Raw genomic sequence first — 22872 nt, 5'->3', positions numbered from 1 at the left:
CGTCCAAATCTGTTCACGCAATGGCATAAGTTATGGAATAAAGTTCTCAAATACTTACATTCGTGAGCCCCTTTTTGGACAATCGTGTAACAATCAGTAACCTTATGAATGTCACAAGTTAGACGGAAAAACAACAAATGTTTAATTTCCAATTCACGATATTGTTGTACCTATGTATAAAAACCTGCTTTTTAATGTATAACATGTTGTTTCATTAGGTAGGTATGTATAAAATGTTTGATTGCAATTTGTAACTTGATATCTGGGTTAACAAACTATTTGCAGTTTTTGAGCAAGAAAAACATATAAACTTTGACTCAGCCAAATAAACCGCATATTATTACAATGGCCAATCTTAATACTACATCTTAACCCAGAATTATTATTTTTAATATTTTATTACACACCCATTTTCCTCATATAAAAATACCTACTTAAATAATCATAATAAACTACATATAAACGCCGCATAATTAATTGTTTGCGTAATATGGAAATTACGAGGAAAATTGTTATCATATTAATTTGATTACAAATAAAATAATGTAATACGTTCTAGAGTAGTCATGCCTCTCGCAATCTATCGATGATCATTACACTAGTTAATCATTTAATCACCATCAATAAATAACCAATAACAGTCTTCTTGACTAAAGGTATCTCCACATATTAATTGATTTGATTGCCTGTGAAAATACGAACGACAGAATATTATCTTAATTACATAACGTAATTACATAATATTAATTTAATCAACGGGATTCCAAATGTAGACCGCTTAGCGGCAAGTATTTGTCAGTAGAGTTGTAACTAGCCACGGCCAAAGCCTCCCATCAGATAAACAGCAAAACAATGATTGTTTAATTTTAAAATGATGTTGAAAAAGAGCAACTGTTGAGTTTCTTGCCGACTTCTTGGTAGAGTCGCTACAAACAGATAGACTTAACGTTTTAAATGTCTTGTTAGGCCTACTTGAAATAAATACATTTTTATTTAATTTCAAACTGCCATCTGATATTGGGCGTTAGACGTCGCTAAAACACAGGTTATCGACATTCCATCATACAAAGTACATTGAACTGTAGCGCTCCAGTATACTCTGTAACTAACACGTATTACGATAAAAAAATCAAACTTGTTCCATAAAAAGAAATATGTATCTTATTATTAATAATTAATAATCTTGGCCAGTTCAGTGGCATCTTAATTCATATCACATATTAATTAATAGGTTTTTTCCCTTTTCGTTATGTCTTATTGCTTATCAATAAATATATGAATGACTATTATAAGTGATTAGTATTTCTTGAATATCAAATGTATTTTTGCGGTGAAAAGAGTGATAGACCAGTGGCTAGGACATTGGCATCATTTACGGGCCGAGTTCGAATCCCAGCTAGCACCTCTTACTTTTCCAAGTTATATCATCATCATATCAACCCATTACAGGCTCACCACAGGGCACGGGTCTCCTCCCATAATGAGAAAGGGTTGAGGGGCTAAGGATGTAGTCCAACACGCTGGCCCAGTGCGGATTTGTAGACTTCACACTGCTTTAAGAACATTGTGGGGAACTCTCAGGCATGCAGGTTTACTCACGATGTTTTCCTACAACGTTGAAGCAAGTGATATTTTAATTGCTTACTAACGCACGTAACTTAGTTAATTGCAGTATCGCGTTTCGCTAATAATTTTTTTAAGACATTTTTATATTTCTTGTATTTATGTTTTCAATATATATATTATCTTATGCCTTAATTATGTGCAATTAAGAATTTATCTATCTATCTATCTAACTTAGAAAAGGTAGAGGCCCCCCCGAGAGCTAAGTCTAAGTCCCATCCACTGGGCTATAAACGTTTTAAGTAATTAAAATATCACTTGCTTCAATGGTGAAGGAACATCGTGAGAACATCGTGAGGAAACCTAAAAGCCTGAGAGGTCTCCATAGTGTTCTGGAAAATGTGAGGTATCCACCAATCCGCACTGGGCCAGCGTGGTGGACGACGGCCTAAATCCTTCTCATTGTGGGAGGAGTTACCCGAGCCCTGTGTGGAGTAAAAATGAATTACGACTTTGTTTACGCTACGTTTTGAACTACGATATGCAAGGTGTCTATTGATTTTCTGCATCGAAAGGCGTACTATGAATTTTTTAATCACTTAGCTTAACTTTGAGGAATATACAGACTAGACTATGAAAACGAATCGATCAAACACTTGTAGTGGAAACTAGAAACCCAGCTTAAGAACTTGGGTTGAAGCTTGTAACTCAATTAAAAGACCTATGTCCTACAGTCGTCGTCCATTGGTTGCTTGGTTGTTTTTGCAACACGCAAATTACCATTTTCGGGGAGATGGGCCTTTCGGGGAAATGGGTCTCGTTAGGATTGGCAATCCTAACGAGCTTGAGGGGATCGAGTTTGAGTCAAACTTAAACCCCGAATGGGGTCTTCGTTAAGCGGAAAAGACTTTAAACCTACCTTCCTTTTATAGAAATTTTTTAAGTTTAGTTTAATTGTAATGGAAGAGCGGAGTCTTCTGACACTGAGTAGTATCATATAATTTAATCATCATCATATCAACCCATAACCGGCCCACTACAGGACACGGGTCTCCTACCACAATGAGAAGGGGTTAATATTTATTATACTTATATGTATTTTTTTTATTACGCACAACCTGCACTCTATTATCCTCGTGTTTTCCTTATCCTAAAGTTGCCTGGAAGAGATCGCTACTAAGCGATAAGGCTGCCTTTTGTATGCTTTTTTCTGTTTTTTTTTTTTTAACTTTTAGTGTGCAAATAAACAGTATAAATATTTATAATTATCTGACTTACCAACTAGGCTATCACCGCTTTCTAGTCGGTACTAAATTTATTTCGTTCTCGTTTTACAGATGATGGTTTCTCCCTCTTTGCCTTCCACGGCAACCTGAACCAGGAGATGGAGGGGCTGGAGGCAGGGCAATGGGCGCGAGACATTACGAAGCCCAAAAATGGCGAATGGATCTTCAGAGATAGGAACGCTCAATTGAAACTGGGGGACAAAATATACTTCTGGACTTATGTCATCAAGAATGGTCTAGGTTACAGGCAGGATAATGGAGAGTGGACTGTTACAGGTAAGATTTATTTGCAAGTACTGTAATTCATCTATGAACATATATTAATGCCATTGACAAGCTGAAGAGATATATTTTTTTACTCCCGACGCAACGGGGTGTTACAAGTTTCAAGTGTCTGTGTAGGTGTAGCTGCCGAACGGATGAACTGATGGTAAATCCGTCCGTTTGATAAAAATCAGTCCGAGATAGCTGCCACCACAATGTGGTCTAATAACATACTTTTCCACAGCACCCTAAACATGGATATCAAATGAAAGGGCTTGACTTATAGAATTCTTTACACTATAACAAATTTAAAATCCAAGATTGTGAGGTTATATTGTTATATAACCTCAACGCAACTAGCCTATAGCCTAGATATCTTCATTCGCATGTCGCTAAGCCGTGATCGAGCTCAAGTGTGTGTAGAATTAAAAAAAAAAACCTCTAAATGACTTTGCAGGATTCGTTAATGAAGATGGAACACCAGTTGATCCAGAAAACTTACCGGACCCAGAACCGACACCGGCTCCCGGGCCTAACCCGGTTCCATTCACCCCCCCTGTAACCTGCCAAAAGTCACAAACTGAAGTCCAAGGTCTCAGGTCCGTTTGCCAAGGCGTCCTCATCTTTACTGAGGACTTCAATAAACCCAATATGGATAAGTTAACCCAATGGGACGCGGAGGTCATGCTTCCTCGAGGACCGGTAAGTTTTTTCCTTTTTTTATTTCATTACAATTTGACCATTGACTGCTATCTGTCCTTAAAATTACCTTAGGAATCATATTATAAAAGCTCTATCCCACAAATGACTTCTGTACCTATGTATCTACGTGCTCTTTTTTCCCATTTTCTATAACGCAAATCAAAAAAGAATAGTTTTAGGCAAACCATTAGTAATTCTGTTTTTTTTTTCTAGGATTACCCGTTCAACGCGTATGTCAAAGATACTGTAACAGTGGATAACGGGGAGCTGAAAATCAAGCCGGTACTCACGGAGTCACGTTTTGGTGATGCATACATAGATGGTGAATGGGATTTAACCAGTGCGTAAGTAACTAAATGCTTTCAATAAACCTTTTTGCTGCGACGAAGATACATTATATCCGCATTCAGATTGTTAGTTACGGAGTGACTATCCTCACGTGGCATAATTTCATAGGCTATATATCCATACGGTTTGGCATGGCATAGTAGCATATGTTTATAATCCATATATACTCGCACTACCTGACATTGAGTTTGAGAGTGGCTATAGTGGCCTATACTTCCTTTTATGACCTAGAATCCATGCTAACTATTTTTAAAACGAATTCTGATATGGTTGAATCAAGAACAGTAAGAAATCTAAATAAAAAAACAATGATCTATGATAGACTGTCAAAGACAAAGTCTTATTTCAGAAAAATTGGTACGCTTAGTGCATTCAAATTTTTAATAAATATAAAAATTTTAATGCACAAATTAACATAAAAGTTGGTACTTTTTATGATACAATTTAACCTAAACTCATAAAATGGATACAAGATAAGAACTTTTGAACTCTTAATGATTTTTTCTACTACCAGTACGAGTTATAAATACTTTTAAGGGTAGGCTTTTTATAACTCCTACAAGGCCTATCCCTAAGTTTTTTATAACTCGTACTGGAGATTTTCTTCATTTTATATTATCGGCATACCCTGTGCATACCCTCTATGCACGCCACTGAGGCCTATACATAATATAGTCTCTATAAGAAGCGCAATATGGGTCAATTTATCGGTTTTATCAGGTAGCTTATACCTTTAAAAACGCCCTAAATAACGTTAGTCCAGAGCGCAGGCAACTTATCTATACCTACTTATAAAAACATTTTAGCCAGTAAAATCCGAAATTAATGCCTAAGCGAAAATAATAAACAAAACTGGTTTAGATACGTAAGTCGTTAAGAACAAGTTTAAATAAATAATTTGATCTCCCAAGGATTGCGATTATAAATTGAGGCAATATAAATAACGTAAAGGTTTGTAAAAATAAAAAACCAACCAAATCACAGATTTCATGTCAGCCAAAATAAAAGTAATTTAAGCTTACGTGTGTAAAAACAGGATATCAATCAGGATATAATCAGGAGGATATCTTTATACATACTCGTATTTCTGTAAGTATCTTATCTTTATATATATATATATATTTCTTTTGTGCGTGTGTATGTCACTGAACTCCTCCTAGACGGCTGGACCGATTTGCATGAATTTTTCGGTATGCGTTTGGGTGGCACCCTGGATGGTTTAGATTCACAAATCAGCCCGACAGATGGCGCTGGGGTCCGCTAGTATAGGTATATATTTCTTGTGTGCGTGTGTATGTTACCGAACTCCTAAACGACTGGACCGATTTAAATGAATTTTTTGGTATGCGTTTGGGTGGCACCCTGGATGGTTTAGATTCACAAATCAGCCCGAAAATGGCACTGGGGTCCGCTAGTTGTTCTATAGAAATTCATTGACCACACGATACTCCATTGCTTTAGTCGATTTTTAGTTTTTTTTAATATTCTGGGCACATTTAAAAGGTATCACGAGATAAAGAAAAAGAAATACCCAATCGATTGTAATATTATCTTGTAGTTTTTTTTGTGGCATCATATGTACCTAAGAAATGCTTTAATAATAATTGGAGAGTATTTTAAGAGCCTGGAACTTTTTAATTCCAATTTAAATAAAATAATGAAAAGTTTAGTTTCCTATTTCACCCGCTTAGGTGCGGTTTTGAAAGCTGTGAAACTTTCTTTTTCTTTTTTTTTTAAACCAAAACCATCTTATATAAAAATACAGAATTTCATACACACTTTCTTCACCTGCTTAACCTCTTTCGTGTGATAGTTTTAACACTTATACCCGTTTCCAATGAGGACGTACAAGGCAATGCCTAAGTAAGTATCGCCTTATCAAAGAATCTAGGCATACATTAAACTTTCACCAATCGATTTTCACTAGACAACTCATAGTCATATAATATAACTTATCTATGGTTATTGCCCAAAAGTATTTTGTACTTGTAATAAGATTTTTTTAATTTTTCGTATGAATTTAGAATTATTAAAAAAAACGTTTGTTTTCATTCTTCTAGTGTCAGTTTATGAGTCCCCTAAATTTTACAATCCGTAGAATAAGTGGCGTAACTGAAGACGGTGCCTAACGTCGTTATACATCACAAGAGAGTTCGTGAAACGTTTTTTATCTCTAGGAATCACCTTAATCACTATTCACTAGGCATCCGATCTCGGCCATTCCTAGGTTTTGTGAAAACGGTCATAAGTCACGTAACGGCCACGATGCGATATCGTGTCGTGTGTATTTTTCGGGCTTTAACCATATTTGGCGAGGTCGGAAGTAGCTGTTGGTCATGTCTTACATATGCTCTTTGTCATTCCAGATGCACCGGCCAGGTGGGTACCCAGGAGTGCTACCTGAAGGCATCAGGTGCCAACATCCTGCCACCAGTGACCAGTGGCAAGATCACCACTCGCAATCGCTTCAGCTTCAAGTTCGGAAGGATTGACGTGAAGGCGAAACTACCAGCTGGAAACTGGCTGATACCAGGTACATAATCATATAAACATAGCAAATAAAGCGGAGACCTTCTGCTGCTAACAATGCTCCTATCAGAACACACAATCAACCTCTGCACAGCATCTTCGCCGGCGAAGACGAGGTCCCCGACCTCTGACGTCATCCGGACGTGGGCTCGCACCACGTTCTCGGAAGCGTGCGGACTAATCACCGTCCGTAACTCTTTCACTACAATCGTCGCCTGAGCCGAGGTTCGGCCTGACATGAGACGCCCTCAGGCTGACGATCCTTTAGCTTCTTCGAGCCCTAGAGTTCAAACTCTTTCTGGCAGAGCCCCATTCCGAGGCTCGCCAACAAGCCCGCGTTACGCGTTATTAAAATCATTAGGGTTAATCAGTTAAACACAATCCGAAAAAAAAACCTTCTGCTAAGAATAAAACTTTTTTTTTTATCCGTTCTGGCAAACTATACTTAGTTTGCCAGAGCGGTTTGACGGAACTATACGTTCGAGACACGCTCTGAAAAAAAGAAGAAATATAAAACCTGTGCTTTTTACGTGAAACCAGTATCCGATATGATTATAACCATTAGATAAATACTTCCGAACTTAATTTATATCTTATAATAATAAGACCGCCTTTGCACCCTAGTACTAAGTACTATAACTGTTTTCCTTGTATTCTTCCTATTGTGTTATGTTGCAATAAAGTTTTTCTATTCTGTTCTATTCTTATACTAATAGGTATAGGTATATAGCTGAAGAGTTTTTTGTTTACTTGAACGCGTTGCTCACAGTAACTACTGAAAATGCGATTTGAATAATTATTTCAGTGTTGGATAGCCCATTTTTCGTCACGCTAAGACCAATAGAAATATAGTACGAATGAAGAATGTTTCAAAACGGGTTTTTTTTCCATTTGAGAGCTTCCGCCGCGCACGCTACACGTGTCACAATACATATATTTGCTTTAAGAGTTAAGCCCTACGACAACAGGGGTAAGGGAAAAGCAACAGATGCGAGAGCGACGTAGTGATAGTAGCGAGGCGAGGCGCGGCGTTCTGGGAACGATGGTATAGAAGTTAAGATTTGATGGCACTATTCCCAAAGTGAGGCGAGGCGCGGCAATCTGGGGCATAGAAGTTAAGATTCGATGTTAGTGGCACTAAGGTCATAGTGGAGAGTGGCGATTGAGAAGCGGCGTAGTGGGAACAATTCCTGATAGTTTTTTTAAATTCCAGAAATCAATCTTGAACCACGTGACAATGTTTACGGCAAGCAGCGTTATGAATCCGGAATCATCCGCGTGGCCTTTGCAAGAGGGAACCCGGCGTTCGCCAAAAGGCTTTACGGTGGACCCGTCCTCACTGATGCTGAGCCTTACAGAACCTCTCTTCTGAAAGAACATCTTGGTATTGACAATTGGAATAAGGACTTCCATAACTACAGTATGATTTGGAGACCAAGTAAGCCTTTTCTCATAATTTTTTTAATTGTTTTCATTTCTTGTAAATATTGAAAGGACATATATACATATACTAGCTGTTGCCCGCGACTTCGTCTGCGTTTGTTTTTGTTTTTTGAGACACATGGACATTAAATTTAGGAGTAGTTGTACTGAAATTTTTTAGTTTTGGATTCTAATAAAAAAAAAATCTTTTCGCATAAACAATATCTGAAAAGAACTGTCTGACCTCCTCCTATATCAGTCTCAGTCTGTTGATTTATATACTAAAGGTTAACGAAGAACATTTCTATCATTTTTTATATAGTCGTTGTCAAACTTTTTCATCACCTCTCCCAAAGGAACTGAGTTTAATTTCGGGATAAAAAGTATCCTTATTACTTCTATTACCTCCAAAAATATGTTTCCAAAGTTTCATGATGATCGGTTCAGTAGTTTTTGCGAGAAAGCGGTAACAAACAAACTTACATTCACATTTATAATGTTAGTAGGGATATATATGAAAGGAATCTTTTCTTTATTTACCATAGTAACTTTGAATATAAATAAGCAATTACAAGTATCTACCTACAAAAATATAACTATTTAATTTTATTTTTATAATTGACGACCTCCCTGGCGCAACGGTGATTGCTGTGAATTAAAGTTGGAGTTCCCGGGTTCGATTCCCCGCTGAGGCAATATGGGAATTTATAATTTCTAAATTTTCTCTAGTCTGGTCTGGTGGGAGGCTTTGGCCGTGGCTAGTTACCACCCTACCGGTTCCGGTGCGATGTAGCGTAGAAACCTATTAGGGGTATAACTATTATACTCCTTTACAAGTTCGCTCTCTACCATCTTAGACTGCATCATCACTTACCACCAGGTGAGATTGCAGTCAAGGGCTGAACTTGTAGAGGAATAAAAAATAAATTGAATATCTATAAATGTAAAAACTACATCGAGTGCACGAATAATTCTCGTCCGATAAATTATATTCGCTTTACATTTAACAATTAAATAATTATTATTAATAATGAAAAAACTATGAAAATAATAATAAGACCTAACGGCGCGTATTGTGAGGAGGTTCCTCACTCTGGAGTCCTGACCACCGGTTGTTTGGGCATTCAAAAGCCCCGCAAGCGGAGGTTGGATGTTTTGTTTTTATAAATTTTTAATAGTGTTTTTTATTTTTTTTAAGCATTGTTAAGAATTTAAAAAAAATGAAAAAGAATAAATGATAGAAAAAAATAAATATTATCAATTATTATATTAAGAATAGCAGGGCTTCTAAATTGTATGTCTTTGCAGACGGTATTCAGCTGTTTGTGGATGGAGTGCACTATGGAGACGTGAACCCTGGCGAAGGGTTCTACTACACGGCCAAACAGAACGCGGTACCCCATGCTTCCATGTGGTTGAAGGGTTCCATTATGGCACCACTGGATCAAATGGTGAGCTATTAAAGTTACCTTAGTTAAATAAATATACTACGACGATAAACACATCGCCATCTATTCCCAGAGTAAGCGTAGCTTGTGTTATGGGTACTAAGATGACTGGCAGAGTGCTTCCAAGTTTGGCAGCCATATAGTAGGACACTCTTAACGTTAATATTAAATATCTTTATTTTAAACGTCCAAGAAAGCACTTTAGAGCGCCAGACTGTAACTAAAAAGATCGAATGGGTTAATATGATGAATTAATGATTGAATATACTTTTATTGCACACCACAAAAGTACATAGAAAAAAAAAGAAATAACAAAACAACGTATACAATTTGGGGGTATGATGATAATGATTGTTGCTCATATAACTTGTGTAAGGTTACTTGAATTTTCGTCCCAGATAAATGCCATTCTAAGCTAGATTATCAATACGAGATGATATGCAAATCAATAAAATGAATCCTTTTGATAAAAACAGTAATGGATTTGGAGTATTTATATTTGATAAGAAGCTGCTGGCACGTTGGAAAGTTGGAAGGACTGGCGACTAAAGTGACGCTTTTTAAAATCTCGTAAAAGAGTAGTAAAAGAGTAATTATTTTAAGACTCTAAATAATTGGAAGTATATTGTTTGCGTAATTGACAAATTATATGATAGTGTATTCTGAAATTGAAGAAGAAGAACAAGAAGAAACACTTTATTGCACGTATAACATACAGGAAAAGAGACAGTAAGGAGTATACAGTACACAATGTAGACATGCAAAGGCGGCCTTATTGCTGCAAGCAATCTCTTACAGGCAACCTTTGTAGATAGGACTTACAGCAAGAGAACGGGATAGTGCCAAGAGTGTTGATAGATATACATAAATACCAAAATGTAAAGATACAAATACATATATAATTTAAATAAATATACGTAATATATAAAATATACCTACATGATATATAAATAGAAAATATACATAATATATATAAATATATAACAAACAATAAATATATAAGTAGATTTTAACACAGTAAAAAAAAAAAAAAAAAGAATATAAAGAATCTACTTCAAATTTCATCACTCAAAGAGAGGTAGTAGTCCTTCAGACGACTCTTAAATATCGGAAGGGAACTACTTCCACGGATTGGTTTTTATTTGGACTGGAATATTTTTACACTTGTACATTTCTTTTTCTGTCTTCCCCAGTTCTACATATCACTAGGACTACGCGCTGGTGGTATCAACGATTTCGCCGACAACCCAGATAAACCTTGGGTCAACGGTGCCAGTAAAGCAGTGTACAGGTTCTACCAGCACCAGGACTCGTGGTTCCGGACTTGGACCTCCCCAGAACTGATCGTGGACTCAGTTAATGTCTACGCTTTGTAATTTTAGGTTTTTAAATAAAAAATAACGTTCTAAAACATTAAACTGAGTTATTTATTTTGACGCTCTGGCGTTTGCCAAATACTGCTCTTGTGTGCACCGGTTATGCGAATTATTATTTACGGTTTTAACTTAATTTACTTTTTATTATAATTTAAGACTACTCTATTCTATGGGACTATTGATTAAGATATAAGGGCACAGAGAAAAAAGGAGCTCATCGACAATTTTACGTTTTTTGAATGAACTATACCATTTACTTCGTTTTTCTATGACCAATCAGAGCAAGTTATCGAAACCCGATAAAAGGCGCTGATTTTGCTTAAAAATCATTAAAAAAAAAATGTACTTTAGGATAAAACGCGCTCATTGCATGCCATACCGAGTAAAAAGATGCCCATTGTCTATGAAACCACGCTAGAACGGGCTGATCACAGCGATTGTAACAGAGAACACGCTCATAGTCTGCCAACTTTATTATTTTGTCATACAAGTGATATGTGTCAGATAAGCTTCCTTGTAAAAAAATTAAGACTACGTTGTGTTTTTAAAAGTTTTTGCTTATTTATCTTAAAATGGACAAAAATAGTAGTGATTGTGATGAAAATTATGTTTATAAGACTACAAAGAAGAGAAAGTCACACGGTCGGATGTCTTAAGTGTTGAAAAAGTTAAAATTATCGAGTCCTGAAGCCGGTCCAGCCGGGCCAGACGGATTCCTATGGAAGCAAGAACCCAAATCTCCAGAATTTTAATTTACTACCTCGAATTTACCCCATAAATAAATTTCATGCTAATTAACATGTATTTCAATTCATAGTGTTTTTATGTAATTAGACATTGTTTATGATCACCATTTAAGTTGTAAAATGTAAAAAGGAGATCATTGTGACAATGAGCCCCTTCTTGTTAATTTCATTTGGGAGTTAGGTAATTAAATTTCGAACTATTATTTATTTACCAACCCAATCTTTTAAAATAACAATCTTTTATGTTACTTATATACTGTTCCTTTTGTATATGGGTACGAATCATATTCTAGTAGAGTTGTAAGTATAGAAATTGAAATTTTAGATTTAATTCTTTGATTCCTTGAAACAATGAGAATGTTAATGAGCTCCTTCTTTTCCTGTGCCCTTCGATTATTATAATAACAACTAGCTGTTTTCTGCGTTTTTAAAGTTTTTACAAATCACGAAGGAAACGTTCGTTTTCCTGGAATAAGAATTACCCTCCGTCTTACCACCAAAAATCAAGTTGATTTGCTGCTAATTTAGGGCGTGAAGTGTACGTGACGTGAAGTGAGGTGTTCCTTGCATGCCTTATGACGTGTTGCCCTGTTTATAGGCGACGGTTTTCCGCTAACCATCAGATTTTAAAAATAACTACTAAAGTTGACGATTGACGGCCGAGTGGCGCAGTGGGCAGCGACCCTGCTTTCTGAGTCCAAGTTCGTGGGTTCGATTCCCACGACTGGAAAATGTTTGTGTGATGAACATTATTGTTTTTCGGTGTCTGGGTGTTTATCTGTATATTATAAGTATTATTGTGTATTATATTCATAAAAAAAATATTCATCAGCTATCTCAGTACCCATAACACAAGCTACGCTTACTTTGGGGCTACATGGCGATGTGTGTATTGTCGTAGTATATTTATTTATTTATTTAAGAAGCCTTGAATCTTGAAATCCATGAATATTGAATTATTGAAGCTATACTCCTGTTGAATTATCCTCCCCCCCTGGCACAGTGGTGAGCGCTGTGGTTTTAAGTTGGAGGTCCGTGTTCGTTTTTTATATAATAATAATTTAATGTGAGCTGCTGATAACAAAAAAAAATCCCGGATAAGTTTGTTGTGGGCTCTTCTTAGACCAGGGCGCGTTTGGTAACCTCGTAACTTTAGGTTTAAGTTGACGAACGAAGTTATCACCATCCCCTTACAATTATATTATGTAAACATATACAGTATGAACGCTTCATAAGTGCTAACTTGTAGTAAAATAAAAAATTATGAACATTGGAGTTATTTTTAATGATTGAAACAAAAGTGACGCCCACAGATGTAATAGGTACAGCATGAAGTTAGTCTCCAATGAGTATCAAAATCAAAAGTCAAAGTCAAAAATATCTTTATTCAAATAGATGGCACTTTTGATGCGTACATTACATGAGAATTACACGGTAGTGAGATGATAGCGATAACCATATTCGTAAACTTAAACTTAAAGCTACGAGGGTTCCAATCGTGACCCGTGAGGATCAATTGGAACCCTCTTAGCTTTAAGTATTTGTTGCCTGGAAGAAATCGGTATGTAGCAATAAGGCCACCAAATTGTACTCTCTTGATCTGTATTTATATCTCTATAACTACTTTTTTTCTTTGGTGTACAATAAAAGTGTAATCATTCATTCATTCAACTCTCAGGCATGCAGGCAAAAAGTTAAAGGCTAAATAACGTGCTTAAAAAGTTAAAGGCTAAATAACGTTTCGCAACTAACAATCAATGTGATCGTTAGATAATACGTCACTCCTTTTGCGTAGCTAAGGTTTTTAACATGGATAATTGTAAAATGTCCCCCAATCCGCACTGGGCCTGCGTGGTGGATTACTGTAGTGGGCTGGTAATGGGTTGATATGATGATGATGATGAATTTTAATATTGGTTTGATTTCAAGGTCGAAATGTTAATTCACACAAGGAACTGATGCCGACGCTACATAGTTGTAACTCTGCAAATAAATTGCTTGCCTAAGGCCGCATTTCTACGAGAGCTTGTACATTGCTTAGAATCCCCATTATTAATACACATGACGTAACGTCAGAATAGTTACGCAGTGTGTTTTTTATTCTACTACAAGTTAGCCTTTGATTGCAATCTCACTTGCAATTTAGTGTTCCGGTGCGTAGAAAAAAATTAGGGATATGACTATCATACTCCCTAACAGGTTAGCCCGTTACCGACTTAGACTGCATCATCATTTACCATCAGCTAGCCTTGCAGACAAGGGCACCTGATGGTAAGCGATGTTGCAGTCTTAGATGCAAAATAGTTGTTTGTTTGAACTTGCCAATCTCAGAAACTACTGGTTCGATTTGAAAAATCTTTTTTTATTAGATAGATGATTTATCGAGTAGGGCTATGAACGATTACACATCACGCTACGATCAACAACAGCGGATCACGAATTAAAAATGTCGCAAAAACGAGAAACATATTCTTTTTAAAAGCTTCCGTTACTTGCTATACGTAAACGGTTAAAGTTACGCAAAAAAAAAATCGGATGACGGAATTATCACTCTTCAAAAGTTCTAAAAAGTCTACTACAGCATATGTATCACCATTTCTATGTGTATGTCTATCTTTAAGGTTGACTCATACGCGGACGGATTCGCGTGGGATCACTAGTAAAACCAACCAATCAACCAATCAATCAAATGACTCCTGCGCAGGTCGATCGTTAGATATTTTTTTACGTGACGTGACCTTCACCTCGAACAGCGCCATTGGAAATGCTGCCTTATAGTCTATACCTAAAAACCGGTTATGACTTATATGACGCGTTGGGCGGTGAACTGACCCGAGCTATCTGTAGTCTTAGTACAAGATTTACTCGCTCGGAATCAATAAGTCGTTTTCGAGTATCGAAATACTTGAACATCAGAACAAAATTGTATCTTGTAATTTTTTAGTAAAGCTCACAATTGCCGGCATTCCTTCAGCTTGGACTTTTGACATCATCATTAGTCGAGGTTTCGTTTTCGAGTATAAAACTCTGTATTGCCGAAGTAAAATAAACCAAGACGGAAATACAATATCGGAGTATCTGCGACTCTAGAACGAGTCGCAAATACTCCGATTCCCGGTTTTACAAACGTTCTGACAAAAGACCTAGCTAATGAATTTTAGGCAAACTTGAGCTTCAACTGGCTTTAATTTTAAGCAAACACAAATAAGATACATTTTACTCCGATCGTCAAGTACTCGACATTCGAAAACGAGTCCTCGATTGCGAGCGAGGAAACCTTGTAATCCCACGGACGTTCGTAAAATTACAAAATTGAAGTGCAAGATTTGCGATTCTAATCGCGTAAAATAAGGCCCATTTTACTCTGGCGGCAAAGAATTCGAAATTCAAACGACTCCTCGATTGCGAGCGAGCACATCTCGTACTAAGGCTACTGTATTAAAAAACTTTGATAAAAATAACGCTCTAATCTCATGTTGACCTTAACTAAGAGGCACGTTGAAAAATGCTCAAGAATAACTTGTAACAATAAGTAAACAGAAATAATACAATATAACCATTCGTTTGAAAACGTTTAGTTAAACATCGACCTAATCTGTAGTTAAATCCCAGTAATGCTATTAAGTATATAGCACGAGACATTTGTTCTCCTCGGGTAAAGGCATACAATTTTATGTTCTGTTCATACAATATATCAACTCTCCGAGTATTGGAGTACAAGTAGAAGTAATATCCAAATAATATAATAAACAAAATAAGCGTGCCGCGAGCGCGATAGAGTCGCGGTTCGTATGCTGTTATCGATGTTGGATTACAGAGAAGTAACAAGTAGAGGTTATGCATACTATTGAATACCTTTCAGCAACTATTGAGTTCAGAAAATGTCGTAGTACGAAAGTTGTTAGTTTTAATGTAAACAACGACAGACCGACAGCTTTCAGGTTCATTTATTCTTTAACCCTGTGTAATCCGCATTCAACATATCGACCCATTACTCCCACAATGAGACCAGGCTCAGGACCCATTACTGTGAGAAGGGGTAAAGGCCGTAGTCGACCACGCAGGCCCAGTGTGAATTGGTGGACTCCACACAGTGGCGTGCATAGAGGGTCATCAGCTACGAAAATAAATTTAACTTATTTAATATTATTGTTTTATTTTAGACTTAAATCTCAAATTAACATAAAAAAACGTTAATGTTCGAATGGCTGCAAGACTATGGATTTCTTCTCATATATGGCTGCTGACGGCCGATTGGCGCAGTGGGCAGCGACCTTTCTGAGTTCAAGGCCGTGGATTCGAATCCCACAACTGGGAAATGTCTGTGTGATGAACAGGAATGTTATTCAGTGTCTGGATGTTTTTTGTGTATTTTTTATAAGTATTTATGTATATTATTCATAAAAAACTACATGGCGATGTGTGTAGGACATAAGAACATAATTTGTTGCATTTTAGCTGCGTAATAATGCTTCGCCGGGCTAGATTTTGCTTTATTTTATTTAAACAATAAACTTACATCATTAAATTTTTAATTTGAGTCTCATAATATATTAAATCATTTATTTCTCTACGTATTTATTCTCTTCTATTCTCTTCTCGAGCGGGTGAAGATCATTAATTACACCCATGTACACCTAACAATAGAATATCATCATAGTAAATAAAAGCTGTATTTGACAGTTCAAAAATAGGAGTGCTCCGATCGTCACCAAACTTTACAGGATTACTCGCCAGGTCAATCCGGAGATTCCCTGAAAGTTTCATTGAAATCGGTCCAGCCATTTCGGAGCCTATACGGAACATACCCACACACTTTCTCTTTTATAAGTATATATAAAAATATATATTATGTTGCCAAGATCAACATCGCAGTAAGGTACCAACGGGACCCTATTAGAACATGCTTACCGCTATACTGACAAGCCAGTTAATATGTTATTACTTCTTATTTAAACCTTAGGTACCTAAAACACACAATAATATTTAACTTGTAAAAAAACGTAGAAAAAACTCATTAGCTATAACGCAAAAAAAGTTTCACAAGTCGCTCTGTTATGATTGCATAATTTTAGTATTGGTAATTGATGCCGGCTACTTTGTCCGCGTTTTTTAAATTTTTTAATATCCCCGCGGGAATCGTTTGTATTCTGGGGCTAAAAGTAGTAATTCGATGTCAATCCAAGACGCAAGAATCACGTCGTCAAGATAGTTTAAACATATTTTAGTAGTCAGTAGATAACAAAGAGTATTTTTAGAACCTGTGGGAAGGTCTCCAGTGCTTTTCCGGAATCTATCTGCACAATGTAAGTTATATACATGCTTGAACTTCATGAATATTTCACAGCAGTTGATCAAAATATATGAATGAATACTTTTTTATTGTACACCACATAAAAATACAGGAAAAAAAATTAAAATATATAATTTTCAAGATGTATACATATATGATGTATATATGTAACAAACATACAGTTTTATTTGCGTTGTGTTGTGTTCGTATTTTTGACGACCTCTCTAGCAACGGTGAGCGCTATGAGTTAAGATAGGAGGTCCCGGGTTCGAATTCCAGCAATTCAAAATTTTCTCTGGTGTGGTCTGGTAACGCCTCCCGGCTTTGGCCGTGGCTAGTTACCACCTACCGACAGTCGTGCTGCTAAGCGATTCAGTGTTCCGGTGCGAAGTCGCGTAGAAACTGATCAGGGGTATGACTCTTACGCATACTTCCTAGGTCAGCCCGCTATCATCTTATACTTATCATCTGGTGAGATTGCAGTCAAGGGCTAACTTGTAGTGGAATAAAAAAAAGAGATTTTTTTTGTAGAAACGGCGGGGACAGCTCCCCAGTGTTTTTTAATTATTATTTATACGATAATACACACATCGCCATCCAGCCCCAAAGTAAGCGTAGCTTGTGCTATGGGTACTAAGATAGCTGATGAATATTTTTTATGAATATAATACATATAAATACTTATAATATACAGATAAACACCCAGACACTGAAAAACATTCATGATCACACAAAAAATTTCTAGTTGAGGGAATCGAACCCGCGGCCTTGAACGCAGAAATCAGGGTCGCTGCCCACTGCGCCAACCGGCTGCCAATAAGTAGTAAAATATAAACAATGTAAGTTATATACATGCTTAAACTCATCAAGACTGTTGCAGCAGTTTTAACAAACATACAAACACACTTTTACATTTATGACTTTGTCAGCAATGTTTTCATCAGCATATAAGTAACATTGCAGTATATATACTGCAATGTTACTATACTATAATGTTAATATACTATACTATATTCGCATATATACGCACTTCGCGTCATCTCCATACCTACGGTGGTAAATATATTATTCCTATGTTCAGAATTGATAAAACTATTATTAAAGATTCGATCCAATCGTGTAAATGTACCTTAATTCCGAGAACAATTATGCCGATAACTTATAGTCAAAGAGTCCACGTCACGAAGTATTTATTTATACTCTTTTCTGCTGTGAGTGGCCTTCTACTATAAAAAAATTGGTAAATAAAAGTAAAAATATATTGTACTAACTGTTGTCAGTTGTGTGGGGATCGCAGATCAGATTACTCTAAGGCCTGGTTGCCCGTGTAATTAGAGGCACACGAGGCTTAACACCTACGGCTCAGGTTGATGTGCACAGGCCATCACTTTGCAGGATGTGTACCTTGAATGATCTGGGAAGTGTCGCTCTGTTTGTGCAAGTGTGCAAGTGTTTATAGGTGGTTATATCAGTCTGGTGGCCATCAGGTAGTTAGGTATCTGCTAGGTCCATCAATTTGTAATTATAAAAAAAAAAAAATTGGTTGTCTGTAAAGTCGGCTTACTGACGATAGTAGAATGTGACAATGTCGTAAGAAAATACTGATGGAATGGTTGCATTTTTCGAAAGAAAATTTTAATTTTATTTGTTTGATAGATATTATCGTTGCTATAAACAATTGTCACCACATTCACTTTTCACTGCACTTCATCCTTGCCGAAAACATGTAAATGTATTATTGTATAGAAGCTGTCCACGCAGACGCATCGCTCATTCAAGTAGGAGAGAGACAGATGTCGAACGCGGAGGCCGACTGTGCCTCTTTGTCGGTCGTTCCGCGCTCTCGCTTGCACTTCAAGCCTTGAATGAAACGCCTCAGAGCGAGGTAACGCCGCATACATCATGTTTTTTCGTGCGTACAGCCGGCTCCATCGAATTATAAGACGTTGTCACGTCAAAAAAAATATTTATTTTTTAGATTACTATGTTATTATAACTTAATTTATACATATATAGCTAAACCTTTTTCTATTTAAACATATTTATTTCATTGTAAAATTCTTTAATGGATATAATGACGTTAAATACTGATTTAATGAAGCAAATTAACATAAAATGATTAAGTTATTTATGCTACTTATGAAAAATAACATATAATATATAAAATATACTGCATATAAAAACCCATAAATCATAAACCTGATCCTTTTAGTACGAGATTCGATCTTCGAAAACTTTGATAGTTTTTGCGATGTGTAACACCCATGAGAGAACAATGGATCTAATTTTCTAAATATACTCATCGAGTTGTATACAATAACAAATAAACTTAACATAAACTTACATTTAAATTCAGTGCCTTTAAAGGGAACCAAGTGGCGTTAAGAAAAATAGTAGGTACTTAAAAATACTTTAAGTTTAGGTACCTAGTTGATATCCCTTGGAAGCGTATCAAATACCTACGTTGCTTTCAGGTTTCTAAAATGCACCGCTAGGATCCGGAATGGCCTACCGGTTTATCTATAGTACGAGTTTTTACTCAGTTTAGGTATCAGTGATTCAATTGATTCATATGATTTCTGTCACTATTTAATAATCGTGTCAATAAATGATTTTTAATATTATTATTATTTACCCAGCAACAGCTGCCTTCTAATCAAGACTAAATACTAAACTTGGGCTAGCATCATCTGGTAAGATTATTTAAAATCGTAATTAGATAGAATAAGAATCAACAGTGAAAGTCCCTACATAAAAAGCTTATGCGTTAATTTATTTAACTAACTAATTTAACGCTGATAAACTAAAACACCTTCTCCATTACAACAGTATATCTATATTTCAGTTTTATCTATTTTTCATTTCCCTGTACAATGCATAACTTCTTGAACACAACCTCGCAGTTGCGAGACTCAAATAACAGATTAGGAAGCCGTTTCGACAGCTTCGATCCACTGGGCACGCATTCGATGTGTTGTTTTTTTTATAGATGAGAGTTTTCCACTTACCATCTGGTGGGCCACCTATTAGTTCCGTCAAATATTAAGAAAAGGGGACTGGGCTTTTCATACGCATTCTCAAAGACGATCGAAACAGTTGCTATAAATTTGCCGCTGTTTAAACTGACAAAATTGATAACGTATTAATTCCTAATTATTTTAAACGACCGGCTCTACGCGTTTATGTACATAAGACCGCCACGATACCGATGTTCGTTAGTGTACTCTTAGGTCTGGGAAACATCAGACCTATATATCCTCTATAATACTCGTAATCTAGTTTTCGCCTGCTATAATACTGAAATAAATATATTTTTAAGTGTAATGTCATTAAAATACGTTCCGTTGGTGTTCTTATTGGGATGTTTTATTGCACAGTGCTATGAAGTGCCGGAAGCGAAATTGGAAGCTATATACCCCAAAGGGTTGCGCGTTTCCGTTCCAGGTTTGTTTTCAGTTTTAGTTATTTTAATTTTGTCCGGTGGGAATACAACTGAAGTCGTTGGATGGGAAGCTTCAGCCGTTATTTAGTTTATTATTATTTTTATTTGTATATAAAAATAAAAGTTGATTCTAAATCGCCATAAAATACTAATACTATCGAAAAAAAGATATTTTAATAACAAGACATATTATGTAGACAATCCGTGGCCTTTACAGAATATTATTAGGGCGCGCCTGCAAGGCTATTCTGAATAATGCCAGCTCGATATCGAAACTCACTCAAGTGAGAAAGATCACTTCGAAAGCCATCTCACATAACTTTGATATGATATTCTCTAAACACCTGGCACGCACTTGTGAAGTTTCGAAATCGAAGCTCGAAAAAATAGAGATGGCCTTAGTTTGAATAAACGAATCGGTTATTATATCCTTCTTTTATAAAAACACGTAGACATTGTCTATTCATTCTATGATTTAGTGTTTTATATGTTTGAAATGTAGGCTATAAAAATATATTAGTGAAAATAGAAGCAAGTAATATTTTTAACGCGCTATCACCGCTTACATATACAATATATAGTATACGCATAGCCCCGGCTAAGTTTGTGGACTCCTCTTAGACCAGCACGGCTAGAATGGGCAAAGGACAATTTTCTCATGAGAAAGGATAATGTTTATCCCCTCCCGCAATTATATCCACCCTCCGAGTATGGACACACGTGTGGACGCATACCCGGTCTATGTCACAAAGTATTTATTCTAACCAGTGCTCATGGTTCTGGCAAATAAATTTTTCGATTCTTGTTTTGTTTTAGTTCTCTAAGATTTTTATGGTTTGTTTTATCTATTAAAATTGCGAAAATTCAGAAATCTCATTTGCTTGGCGTCGACTTTCAATAAAATCTAATGAGTACGCTTTTTCTAAAAAATATTTGAATATGAGTAAACGAGCCATGGTTTTAATAATAGCTATAAATAACTAAAATGAAACAAAGATAACTAATTTTTACTTAAATGTAATCTTTAAATTAAATTCACTTTAAATATTTTAATTCACTAGAGAACTCGATTGCTCTTGATTAACTTTTTGCTTGACAAATAGACACGAGCTTCGAAGGAGAGTAATTCGACGATCGAGGAAAATTATTACCTTACCGAATACCAAACATTACCGCATAATGTCAAATTAGCCCGAACATTCAGTTTATCTCTCCGCCGCATCCGGGAGTGCCGCACTCCCTTCACTATCGAGTTAAACTCATCGCGGATTTAGATGTCGAGTTACAAAAACGCCCTTCCACACTAGCCCTGCTGATAGTTGAATGAAAATGAAATACTAAAATCTAACATTTCGTTCGACCTTTGTGGCGCAATTGAGGTGAGCGTTGGCTTGTAAGAGGTCCCGGGTTTGATCCCAGCAGGGCAATTGAAAAAGGTATTTTTTTAAAATAACTGCCATACACCTAACAGGTTAGCCCGTTAGGTGTATGGCAGTGGGAAGGCAGTTGCAAAAAAAAGTGTCAATAATCCGAAAATCGGACGTCTACTTTTTGTTACTAGTATGAATACTACCTTTATATAATATTAATGTAGATAGTGTGAGTGATACTACTTAAATACCTCGGTAGTCATTTGTTTATATAATAATTTATGATTACCTAGCAATTTACGCATTGTATTGACGTGAATAGGTAATATAGATGATTACAATAACTCGGTTGTTTCCCGAGCACGTCTAATGACGTAGGCAAGAGCAAAGAAGAAGAAAAACCGCGAGGGTTTGGTATATCCGCGAATGACTCAAACGAATAACACTTCGACACTGTAGGTCCTATATAGGGTCTGCATGTCGTACCCTACATTTCCGGGGCTCAAAGTATGCGGTACCCAGCTGCCTAAAACTTCGTTGGACCCCCATTTTTTGTCAACTTTTTGCTGCCGAAGAATTAAACATTTGTTTTGCATCTTACCAATAGCCTAAAACAGTTCACTGCTGAACTAAATACCTCTCCCATCACCACAGCTAGTATGAGTAGGAGACAATTATATAAAAAAGAGATAAAAAAGTATCTTCTCAGTTCTCACGCAGCTTTACCAACTCTCAGAGCATTGGCGCACAAGTGTAAATAATATCCAATTAATATATGTGTCATATTAAACGGTGGTAAGGTTCTCTTATTCTCTTTTCCCGTGTTTTACCTTAATTATATCCCTTGTCAGGGTTTATAATCGGGGGATGTATTTTTTGTCTTCTATCCGTGCCAGCCCTGCGGTAGGGTTTACCAATGATCACCACGCTGGGCAGACGGGCTGCCCAGCGTGGCAATAATAATATTTCTCGCTCGTTGAATCACTTTATTTTGATAGTATTGAAACGTCAGTATTTTATATTTTACCTGTTTGTTGTTAATCACGTTGCGTTATGTGAGTTGAACTATAAATTCAAAATTCA

At 36.4% G+C, this 22872-nt stretch overlaps 1 protein-coding gene across 1 annotated transcript in view; it reads left to right on the top strand.

Moving 5' to 3' along the window:
• LOC120630280 overlaps positions 1 to 22872 on the top strand; it is a 36921-nt gene that overhangs the window by 3995 nt on the left and 10054 nt on the right. The window contains exons 2-10 of the mRNA XM_039899454.1: positions 2901 to 3125; positions 3571 to 3815; positions 4029 to 4159; positions 6530 to 6696; positions 7906 to 8130; positions 9423 to 9565; positions 10756 to 10934; positions 17454 to 17477; positions 20297 to 20421. Coding sequence (XP_039755388.1) covers positions 2901 to 3125; positions 3571 to 3815; positions 4029 to 4159; positions 6530 to 6696; positions 7906 to 8130; positions 9423 to 9565; positions 10756 to 10934; positions 17454 to 17477; positions 20297 to 20421 — 1464 coding nt within the window. The remainder of the gene's footprint in view (positions 1 to 2900; positions 3126 to 3570; positions 3816 to 4028; positions 4160 to 6529; positions 6697 to 7905; positions 8131 to 9422; positions 9566 to 10755; positions 10935 to 17453; positions 17478 to 20296; positions 20422 to 22872) is intronic.

The sequence above is a fragment of the Pararge aegeria genome, chromosome 16 (assembly GCF_905163445.1).
Source record: "Pararge aegeria chromosome 16, ilParAegt1.1, whole genome shotgun sequence".
NCBI classification, from domain to species: domain Eukaryota; kingdom Metazoa; phylum Arthropoda; class Insecta; order Lepidoptera; family Nymphalidae; genus Pararge; species Pararge aegeria.
Note: the sequence above shows the minus strand (reverse complement) of the source record. Positions and strands in the feature narration are given on the sequence as shown.